The sequence below is a fragment of the Pithys albifrons genome, chromosome 6, assembly GCF_047495875.1.
Source record: "Pithys albifrons albifrons isolate INPA30051 chromosome 6, PitAlb_v1, whole genome shotgun sequence".
NCBI classification, from domain to species: Eukaryota; Metazoa; Chordata; class Aves; order Passeriformes; family Thamnophilidae; genus Pithys; species Pithys albifrons.
The window spans coordinates 55,468,137-55,480,165 of NC_092463.1; the positions used below are offsets into that span (position 1 = coordinate 55,468,137).

At 39.8% G+C, this 12,029-nt stretch overlaps 1 protein-coding gene across 2 annotated transcripts in view; it reads right to left on the reverse strand.

The window, feature by feature from the left end:
• Positions 1–12,029, reverse strand: part of GALNT18 (polypeptide N-acetylgalactosaminyltransferase 18) — a 226,617-nt gene that overhangs the window by 98,907 nt on the left and 115,681 nt on the right. For both annotated transcript variants that reach the window (XM_071558981.1, XM_071558979.1), the window contains exon 4: positions 8,834–9,000. In XM_071558981.1, the coding sequence (XP_071415082.1) occupies positions 8,834–9,000 (167 nt within the window). The remainder of the gene's footprint in view (positions 1–8,833; positions 9,001–12,029) is intronic.

A 12,029-nucleotide genomic window follows, 5' to 3' on the forward strand; every position in this document is an offset into this window, starting at 1 on the left:
ACAAAACATCTTTTCCAAATAAACTGAGTGAGGAAAAACAAGCAAGAATTTTTCCTCTGTCACAGCTCAACCTCTGAGTCTTCATTTTTCCCTTGTTAATTGCATCATCATAAATGAAAATTTTTGCCTTTGTGTCCCTTTTGATCACATTTTCCATAAAGTTTTAAATTAAACTTCCCCAAAGCTTCCCAGGCTGCTCCTTGAAGCATCTTGTTTTAAACAGGTTATTTCTCCAGCGTGAAAGGGAAGAACATCATTTCAATAACAGACCCAGAAAATAATAGCGGTGAACAAGTGAAGTCAAGCAGTCTAAAATTTGGACATCCAACATACTTTGAGAACACTTTGAAAAACTCTGTGCCAAGCATCTCTACAGAGAAGCGTGCCAAAGGAAAGGCCAACATGAATTGATTTGTTCATTTACAACAAGAGTTCAAATATCCTTTGGTAAAAGATCCTGTACTAGAACTTTAGACTTACAATAGGCTCCACAATGCCTGTAAAACATCCAGCAATGCCTATAAATGTGATTTTTGTGTATACCTTTTGGGTGATCAAGGAAAAATCTATATTTTACTCAAATATTTTGCTAACTGATTTTTATCATTTGGTGATACTCTTCAACACTCTTAATTACTTCCTTGGGCAAATCTCTTCTCATGCCCTGGACACTTCAGCATATAAAGAATTTTCAGGTTCTATCACGAAGAAGTTGAAGTGTTTGAAATTAGCAGCCCTGGCAGGAAGTTTTGTCACCAGTTTAAGTTAAGAATTCAGCGTTCATTTTACAGAAATTATCTTTTTTTAAAATTCATTTTCTTTCTAAGAAAAGTGTGCTTGGGTCTGGAAGAAAAGGCAAATTCTAATAATGTTCATTTAAAGGCAATTTATATTTCTTGACTTTCTATAGGACACAAATATTTAACTCCTTTGCCTGACAGTAAGTACTGAGTATTTTCCCACACCCTGTCAAACTCTTTCAATTATAAGCACCATTTTCTTGATAAGGAAAGAGAAAAAAATCCTTTGATAAGTCATTCAGGCTCATAGCAGCTTACATTGCTGGAATACATCAAATACAATTTCTATCAAATGCTTTATGGGAAAAGATGTCAAAGGGAAATAACCTGAGCAAACCAGACTTTCCTACTGACTTCAACAGATATTGGCACTTTTCTCACGAACTCTACATGAGTGTTTGTCACTGCATCAAATCTATACCTGTGGCTGCTACTTAAATTTAGTGACATGTTTGAGAACATTATCAGCAGAAACTGTTCTAGTGTTTCTGAAGGCAAAATAATCCAAAAATGTGAAAGAGGGAAAAATTGGGGGGGGGGGGGGGGGCGGGGGGAAGAGGTTTTTCAATCAAGGCATTTCTCAGAGATCTCTAGTGACTATGATTAAAATCACAGTGATAGCACTGGGAAGTGGATCAGGGCAGTGTTTACACACTGGCATTCTCTCAGTCAGGATGCCAGTAGCCCATAGCAATGCCAAAGCACACAGGGTGAATTCCCCATTGCTGCCAGAGGAGCTGAAAACAAGCTGTTCTTACTAAACGTGATGGTACTCTTAAGTGTGGGCCACATACAGTTTCTGAATCACACCTGACACAGGTGATGCTACTTCTGTAAATTGACTCAAATCAATCTTCCAAAATATCCCAAAGTGCCAATATGCAGCTATTTATCATCACTAGAAACTTCAGCTGTGACCAGTAACATGAGAACACATGAGTGTGCTCATACCAAGGACTGTGTCAATAGAGGATGGCAAACAGACATGGGGCTAAAGAACAAGAACAGATTGACTGTACACTGCATTACTTGTTATTTAGGGTACACAGCATATGTGAAATAGAAACATAGAGATTGGTACACTGGGATTCAATCTAAAACAAAATCACAATGAAAAAAGGCCAGTCCTCTTGGACTTGCTGTACTAAATCTGACATAGAAAAAGGTATTTATCAGACTCGAACACTGCCAGTGCATCAGCCCTGAATAAGTTAAATTACTTCACAGATGGAATCACAGAATATGCTGAGTTGGAAGGGACCCACAAGGATCCTCGAGTCCAACTCCAGGCCCTACACAAGACCATCCCCAAGAGAATAAAAGATAACATGACCCTCCATTAACTTTCAACCACTCCCAGCTAGGGAAGGTTCAGTTCACGGTATTATCTGAATGCTTGAATCATAAAGTCTGGTGTCAGGAGACTGAAATAAAAGCTTTGCTCCCACAGCTGCCCCCTGATGTGGACAGAGGTTATGCTATCAGCTTGCACACACATTGCAACGTTGCTTTTCCAGCCATACAAACAGACTGAGCTATGTGCTCTACTGCAGAGGATTAAAATAACTGTTCCTTTGAAAGGCTGCTTTGTCACTGCCAACACGCCCTGAGCACATCCTTCCACAGAGGCCAGTGGTCCAACAGATGAGTGATTTCTCCTGCATTCACGGGAAGAGCCGCACTCAGCTGCAGGGTCCTGCAGTCCCACCTCTCTCTCACAGTGCTGGAACTTTCCTAACTGTCCAAAAATGAAGGCTAAGGACCTTCCACAGGAGTTATAAAGAATGTAGAATGGGATAGTTCCCATTATAAAACAGCATGCTGGTTATAAAAGAGCTTTCATAGAACTATAATTACAGTGCTACAGAAATCAGGGCCTTGCCTCCAGCAAGGGATCTGTTCCTGCCCTCACGTGTGATGGAATGCAGGTCAGCACTGGGGGCTGATGGATTACGGAGTTCAGACATGGGAGAGTCAGAAAGGTGGTTGAAAAGTATACTACATAATTATGCTTAAATGAAAGCAAAAAATAATGGGAAAACATGTCTGAAAAGGAGGGATCAGAGAGAAAAAGGAGGAGAACAGGAGAATGATAAAAATATGCTACAGAGGAAAGAACAGAATGCTACCGGGGGGTGGAGGAGGAAGGCGGGGAGGGATGAGTCAGGCAGGAGTTTAATTACTGTGGCTAAAGGCAAGGGGAAGCTCAATGCTGAAATGGGGAAAAAGGAGGAATGCAAGTTTGTGAGAAAAGTGCAGCAAATACTGGGATGGAGGGTAAGAGGCACAAGTACACTGGAATTTGAGAACATGCAAAACGGAGACCCCAACTGAAGGCCACAGACTCACCTAAAGCGTGTGGTGTATGGAATGGGAGTGAGGAAGTGAACATTTGAAAAGGACAGACTGCCAGGCTGGAAGAAGGAAAAAGAAAGTGGACTGAGAGAAATAAAGACCAAGGAGCTAGATCATGCCTGGATAAAAAAAAAGAAAAAAAAAAGAAAAAAGGAATGAAGACAGGAAGGGAAAAAGGTGTGAAGAATGATAAATCAAAACAAAAGAGGCCAGAATAATTGGTACAAATGGCCTTATTCATTAGCAGTGTCCTCCTCTTTTCTGACTTTATTTTGATATCCTACTCCACAACCTTTCCCCTTTAAAGCAGGAACCAAATACAGTCACAAGGACTGACACGTAAGAGAAGAAAAAAGTCTGCAGTCACTCTAGGACATCATCTTCAGGATGTAGAGTCCTCATAGAAGCCTCACAGTCTGTTTACATTAGTGGTACATATTTTTTTCCATAAGAGTTTTGAACTTTAAGGCCAGGCCACCCTCTCACACCTCAGAACGAAAGCAGCACTCCTGCCTGTGCTGACTCCTGCTGACGGCTGAACAGATGGCCAGCGGACGACGTTCGCCTCTGGTTATTTTCTCCTTACGTATTTCCAGCAGCTGGCACACCTCACTGCAGTCCCAAGAGCAGCACACAACAAGCAGCAGCAAACAGATGCTCACAGAATAGTCTTCATTAATGCAAGTTGCACTGCTAAATGTTATCATGCAAGTAAAACGCACAGTTTGTTACAACAGCCAACGTTGTTCTCAAATCTACAATGGAGAAAGGTTCCCTGGTCTGTACATAAATATAGGCTTTTTAGCATCTGATTCCCAACCAGCATCTCACAGCTTTCTTTTCTTGTCAATCCCTGCCAACACTACTGAAAGCTTGCTTGTGTAAGACTGCAATAATGATTTCAGCATCAAGACCTTTAACTAATGGGGAGAATGAACTTAGGCAGATAAACTAAAGCCTTCACAAGATATAAACCATGACCCAAGAGTGAATAGAGGTTTGAATAAAGTTTGGCTATTTACTTGTTTACTACTGTTTTTGTTTTGGAATTTTCCTGGCATTCAGGTAAGGGAAGAACAAGAAGCCAAACAAAGACAGCAAGACCTAAATTCTTCTGTAGGAAATATTTTTTCATACATATCTGGTCTACAAGTAAGTCACCTTCAAATTATGCTGTGATATGAAATCTAGAGTGCATTTGAACAGTACTTTTGAGGTTTATTCATCACTGCTTTGTAAAGAAAAAAAAAATCAGTCAACCTTCTATTCCCTAATATCTCTTTAAAATTACCAAAGAAAAAATAAATTTTTGTAATGAAAAGCTCTGGATGCTTTTTGAAAAGTTGCTTTTTATTCGGTGTTTTGAGGACACCATTGCAAATCTCTCTCAGGTGATACAGTTGCACCTGACCCACTTTCTACCAGTCTGTGCCAATTCTCTTCAACACTGCAAGTCATAAAATTAGGATCCTGTGATATCCAGCATTATGACTGCATTTCAATAGCTGTATTCATCAAAATCTCAGGACAAAATGGGAATTGTTACACTGAACATGCTAGAATATTTCATTCATAAATAATGATTCAAAGAAAAAGGAAGAAACCTTGGAAAATATGACCCTCTACTGCAACATCATTAGCTTTAATATGAAAAAATATGTCAGAGTGGATGATAATTACTGCTCTAGTATAGAATTTTGCAAGGCATACTGCAGACACATTAATACCTGCTGCCTCCCCAGGAAACTGAACACATCATGGCTCACAATGAGCTTTCTCAGAGAGATTTCAAATCATCTTAAAATACCTTCAAGAGGTGCTTCCTAATGCAGCAGGGCTCAATGCCAGCAAAACCAGCCAAGGCTGGACTCCAGTGGCACAGCAGGTTACCACCCAGTCCCCAGAGGGTGGGAAGCAAGAAGCCAGGGAGCAAATAAACCACTATGGCAGTCGTCTCCAGCTCAGGCAATGCTTCTCCTAAACATGTTTGGGAGGTCTAATTATTTTATTGGCAAATCATAAACTTAGGAGTAAGTTATCTCTGGAAAGCAAAGAGTGCTCCTGAGGAGAATGGGAAAGATTCTGATCTGACAGACATCACTTAAAACTACAGGAAAACTACTGTGTCATTGCTTAGTCACCAACGTAATTAAGCCTTGAATGAGATACAAATGAAAAACACTGATGTGTGGCTTGTTTTTTTTAAGAAAACCTTTGTTCTCATTACACAGTACCGAAATGCACCTTTTTTATTCTTCAATTAAATTTGATTTTAATACTAATGTACTTAATAGCATATATGAAACAATTTAGTGTAATTCTTTATCAGTATTGCACCAGAAAAGATGGTATGGTGAAATACTTGCATTAAGCCATGCAAATAGCTCTATGAAATAAAGAATAAAAATTTTAGGACCAAGAAAACTTATTTTCTACTTTTAAATGGCACCCACTGTAATCTTCACCATTTCCTAACTCCAAACATTAATATTAAAAAAGACAAATTTCACAAAGAAATTCACTGAGATCTCCTGAAACATAATTGGAAACTTGAAAAAGTGCACTGAGGTTTAGAGAAAGTCACAGATAACTTGCTTGACATACCTTGAAGTATATGAAATAAAATACTCCAGCATATATTGTTCAAGACAAATATATGGACCTTGGTGAATTTATGGTTTCTGAAATCAGCCTTCTGGAATTTAAAAAACAAGATCTTTCACTGCTCTTTTCCTAACCCAGGTCTACAGAAATTAGGGATCAGTCCAGGCAACCATTGCTAGATTCAGAATTTGGCCCACAGCAAGAATTTGTACCAGCTTACCAGTATATCACATTCCCTCAGAAGCAGGAAATTCTGGACCTCTCCTCTAGTGCCAAACACTGTGCCTGCTTTTATTTTGAACCACTCTGCTATGTGAATCCAACTATCAGCCCAAGAGACTCAAAATTAAAACCTGCTCATTTTCACTCAGCCTGGTCTCTGATCTCACTTTTCCTTTCTAGTCACTTCCCAAGTGTGATGTTTACTGCCTGTGAAATCCATGGCTGTGGCACCACAGCCAGAAAACTTACACAGAGTTATAGGAGTTGCCATCCCTGGTGAAAGCCTGAAAGTAAACATCCCACTTATAATTAGGATTCTGACAGGCCCCTGCAAGAGGCAGAGGCTGGAGCCAGCTGCAAGCACAAAGCAAGGATGTGCCCCCTCAGGTAACATCACAGGCAAACCCAGAGTAACACACTTATCTTAGAAGCAGCAACACTTGCAAGCTAAAGAGCTGCTAACAAAAACACAGAATGACACTAAATATAAAGGATTCGTCTTGGCAATGCTTGGAGGGAGAAAAAATTGAAAATAGAATACTGTAAAAGCAAAAGTAGATTGTAAAATAAATATTTCAAGATTTAGACTAATAATAGAAAAGCCCATAAATCATCTTTACAATCACTCCCGATCCTACCAAAGCTCCATCCGCTCCAAATGGATGCCTATTACTAGGTCTTCAGCATACATTATGGGATAAAGAGGACTGCAGAAATCTAATTTACTACTACAGGCAAGGGATGCCAGAGAAAGGGTTAGAGGAGTAGCATAAAATCCTGGAGAGTGTCGAATTTTTCTAAGAGACTATCACCCTGCACAGTGTGATTCTGTATAAAATGATGTGTAACACAAAGCCAAAACAGCCAAACAAAAGGTTACCTTCCTCTCCATTTCCATTCCCCTGTTTGGGGCTGGGAGCTGAAGGATTTAAGGCACTGGAGGGCAAGAAAGGCAAGCCTGAATAAAAGGCACAGCCAATCATAAAATTATGATACTGTACAGTACCAATACCGGTACTAATAAAAAAATGTGGCTGAAAAACTTTTCCTGAAAGGTTAAGTAGTTCCTGTGATTTCTTATCTATTTGAGGTAAAGAAATAATGAAAAAGACTAATTTTGACAAGTCCATGGAGCTCAGTGCAAAGTGTATTTGTTAGAGGGCTCATCACAGTGATGACAGGCTCTCAGAAACACTGATGTTTGTGATACTGCTCTGCAATGTGCCCACTGGAATAACTGCCTGTAAATTATAGAAAGTTAGACTCAAACTCTAGAAACCACCTTTTTTCCCAATCAGATTATTTTTCTTCTTCTACATCTGCCTTATGACCAGTTCCTCTGTGTCCAGTGACCTCAGGCCCTGCAGCACCAACAGCCACTCAGATTCATTGAGTTCCTGGTTGAAAGGTGCAGGACTGAATTTCCACAAGCAAATTGCAGTGTCCAAGTCTACCAGTCAAAGCTGTATTTCAGTGTCGTGTTCTTTCCTATCAAACTGCCATGCATTGCACAAGGGACAGGATGAAACTTCAGGCTGTAAAAAATTACATGTCAAATGACTGACCCACGTGCTGCAGCAAATCAAAGTTCTACCTCAGTTCACAGTTTCTGGATCACGTGTATGTGTGTGCATGCATGCGGACTTTTTTTTTGCCCACTTTGCTCATAGTTTATTGTTTCATGTGATTTTTCATTTACTTCATCACATTGCTAGATCATAAATTGTGTCATAAAGAAGAGCAACTAATAAACTCTGCCTGTGAAGTTACCCACAGTGTTGCACGAGTAGGTGTTTCAAGAAAAGCTTGGTCAGAGTTAGGTAACTCTAAATGTAGTATTGTTCACTGGGACTGATGTTCACTAGAATTAGATTTGACATAAGCCTACATCAAGTTGTTGAGTTTTGTGTACACTTTAAAGAGTCAGGATTATATTCTTTCCTCCACTGACAGGCAGCAGAAGAGGAAATGATGACGTGCATAGCCTGAGGTGGGGAACTTATTTACTTGCTTCCCAATAAGTTTGTTCTCTGTACAAATCTGAGATACATTTATATCAGCAGAAAGTCACAGGATCTAGCTACAGGGACATAGCTAGATAACAGCAGCAATGATGGCAAGGATAAGAGAAGCCCTTTGTTCAGCATTTTCTTTCAACTAGATAAATTCAGATTCTTCTGGTATTTCAGCAGTTCAGAATTAACCTCCCAGCACAGCACAATTTTTCTTTAAGTTCAGCATCCTGTACTTATTAAAATTTTATCACTAAAGTTGCCAGAAAATAAGACTTGTAAACAGTGCCCAGCAGGGCCTCTCTGACAAACAGCCAGGCAAGGACTGAACCATCAGACATGGGTACTGCACTCCTTCAGATTATGGACAGCAAAACCTCGGTACAGACAGAAGAAAAACAGCGAGGTAAATGCTGCTAAGGAGGAGAAGAGAACCGGAAATCTAAAGGAGATGTCTAAGAAACACAGAAAGATGTTTTATACAGAAGAGAAAGTAAGTACACACATGCAATCAATCAACAGAAACAGGAAAAGAACAGAAACCATATGATCTTGAAGACACTGTGAAGTACAGGGAGTAAAACTACTTAGGTCTCTCATCTACTGTTACATTCAAATTCTGCCTGTCAGACACCATAAGCACACAGTTAGTACACACTTTTTAACATGTCCCACTTGAGCATATTCAGAGACAGCCCAACAAGACTGTGGGACAAAGAAGGGAGAAAATACACTCATAACATTTGAAATGCCAATGGGACAAGCAGGAGTCAGAATTCAAGGTTTCTCATATATTATCCAACCTCGGGACAAGGAGGGAAAAGAACCAAAACCTCTCACCATTACTGCTGTTGTCATCCACTAAAATGATCTCCTTGAGCAGGTGGGCAGGAGTGCGGTCAATGGCTGAGTGGATGGAGCGCAGGATCACCGAGAGGGCCTCGTTGACAAAGATGAATACGATGCTGACCTCGGGAAGACTGTCAGGAAACGTGAGGTTTCTGCACCTGAAGAAAAAGGTTAAAGAAAAGAAAAGATGTAAACTGTTGGAAGTCACAATGCAAACACAAATCTGTCCCCAGTCATAAGAACACCAAGAGAGCTTTTGAAGGCGTGGATCACAGGGTCCTCGTGCTCACACACTGAGCACATACAGGCAAGAACCAGATGAATTACTGTGTAAAAGAAGGAAACCGTGGAAACAATCTCCTGAACCTTCCTGTGCCACCAAGGCCTGGACTGAGCTCATCTTTCCACCTGCAGCCCACAGCACTGCAACCCAGGTGTAAACTCTTGTCTGAATGCAGTTTTCAACAGAAGTTACTCACAATGTCTTTCTGGACAGCTCAGACAGGAATAAACAAAGTTAGCTCCTCACTTTAAAAAGGATCATTGTTATAGCCACATTAATTATTTTTGCTACAGAATCTACGATCTACCTCAGTAAAAACCGGAAGATACTTTCTCAACTAGTAATAAAAGGTTGCCCAGAGAAGCTGTGGATGTTGCATCCCCAGAATTGTTCAAGGCCAGGCTGGATGGGGTTCTGAGAAACCTGGTCCAGTGGAAGGTGGCCCTGCTCATGGCAGGGGTTTGAACTAGATGATATTTCAGGTCCCTTCCAACCCAGGTCATTCTATGAATAACACATTAAAAGATGCATCTCCAAAGAACATCCCGCTACAAAAGCTAAGACAGGCATTATAATCAGAAAAATAGGTACAACAATGGAAAGCTTATCCGTAAGTTCAGTCAAGGGATTTAATCAGGAAAAGGAACACACTCATAACCTGGTGGATTTTTCTTTCCTTTTTCAAAAGTAGGTATTTCAGGCACATTGTGACTTGTTTGTGCATAGAGCAGTGTGCTGCCTACTAGTTTAATGTTCCTTAGTGTTTTACTGGTTTGGGTTTTTTACCACCTTCTTCATTTCAAAAAGGATTCAAATTTGGCAATTTTACGAATAAGAAGACCTATTACCACTTCACCTTTTTAAACTATCAGCAGAACATTTGCTTTTTAAATATAGGCACAAGTTAATTAAGTAAAAGTAATTAAGTACTTTCCTTTGAAACTTTTAGTATTTTAATGCAATGTTTCAGAGCAACAATTAATTCTACCTTTTTTGCAGATCTGAAACTATTTTCTAGGATGAAATGAGGCCACAGGCTGACGCAGGCAGCATTTCTGGATAGAGTGTAGATGGAAATGATTGATGTTAATGCTCTCCTCTGCCTCCTGACAGCACTGAAGGGGCTGTCTTCTCTCAGGATGCCAGGGTTCACTACACCCAGGACTGCTCTAAGCTGTGGAAAGCATTACTGCAAGCCAGTGTTTAGCACACAGAAAGCATGGATGGATTTAGAATTTTTTACATCCTGGTTGGATATAACTTCTCAACTAAATTCATTCTTCAGTTCCAAGGGAAAGCACAGCATTTTTTTAAATTTTTTTTTAATTTTAATTGGCATAGCAAATAAGTACAGAGAAGAACCACAAAAGCATTTCTCTTCATGGGCTGGATGGTGTGCAACACTTAAGTTCAAGCAGAATAATGAAATCACATGTAAGTTTTCAAAGGTTCTGAAATAAGCCAGTGCATAAGACACATGACACCCAAACCCACTGAGATACACATAATATTCAAAATTCAGCAAATCAACCCATTCAGTCTTTAGTTTAAATTGATGCAAATAACATTAAAGAAGCCATTTAATATTTTAGGTTCTTTTCTCTCTGTCACAGTCTTGAGAAAGTAACAACAGTTCTGTTCTTAAAAGGTGTACACTGTATTATTTTTAGAACGTGGTTCATACATCTTTCAGAAATACATATGAAATCTCTTCACAGAGATCCACAGCTGCTTCTTCCATGGCATCAGTACAAGAGAGCAACAATTAAAATGGTGTTTGGATTTACTGATTCCCACCTGTGGCTTGATCTTTTGGCAGCATAAAACATCAAAACTTTCTTTCCAAAACCAGTTGGTATTTCTACTTGTGTGTTAATCCTCTATTCATTGGTAAGAGAACTCCCAGCATTAAGCATCAGACTGAAAAATTTTTTTAAAAGATTTGAGAAGAGCTGAAAGCATGTCACTTTTGGTTTTGTTTTTATTTGATTGCCAGTGGACAGCAGATCAAATGTAACAACAGCTTGTGGGACTGTCATTGTGTCATTTATATTCAATTACCACCAAGAGCCGCTGCCCCTTCCCCTCCCTTTTTTTTTTCTTTAAAGTGAACCCTAATTCATTAGAGATGACTTGTAATAAAATTCCACTTCTCTTGAAAATCAGATTCTCATAAAGGCTTACATTTAGACATCTGCTATACCTGGCCTTTAGAAGCAGGTGCAGTCATGAACTTACTGGTTTTGGTGAGTTTTGCTGGCAATCAGAATTTTCTAGGAAGGACTTAACAAAGAAATTCACAAAGGAAACCTAAATAAAAATCTAAATATTGCATTTCTTCAGCAGAGTGATATGCAACCTGTGAAGGACAGAGCTGCTCAGAAGCAGGAAAGACATAAAAGGAGAAGCTTTCTCCATGAAGCTTTGTGGGCCCTCTGAATTAATCAGAGCCACAGGCACTTTCAGAGAGATGGGAACCTGAGTGGTTTTTGTAAAAATAAAACACTACAGGAGGCAGAGGGAGCTGTCTTTTCCTCCAGAAGACAACTACTGCAAGGCAGAACTGGTTTTTCTCTTTTAAATAGTAGTTCAGGAGTTAAAACCTTCAACCAGAACAGAAGGAGCATGACTTTAATCTCCTCTGATCTCCCCAGAGAACTAACTACCTGCCAGCTTGGTGTGATTATCTTCTCTCCCCCTTTTCAGGGTCATTCCACTTTCTGTGATCAATTAAATGTACAGTAAGTTGGAGTGATATCAAGTAAGTCTCGTGTTTGGGGCAAATTCCCTGGAGGAAAGACCTGTATTGCAGCACCTGTTCCAACGGACAGTCATGCACTTTAAACCCTCAACTTCACTCTTTATGGCTATGTCCAGTCTTCTGGATTATAATGCCACACAAAC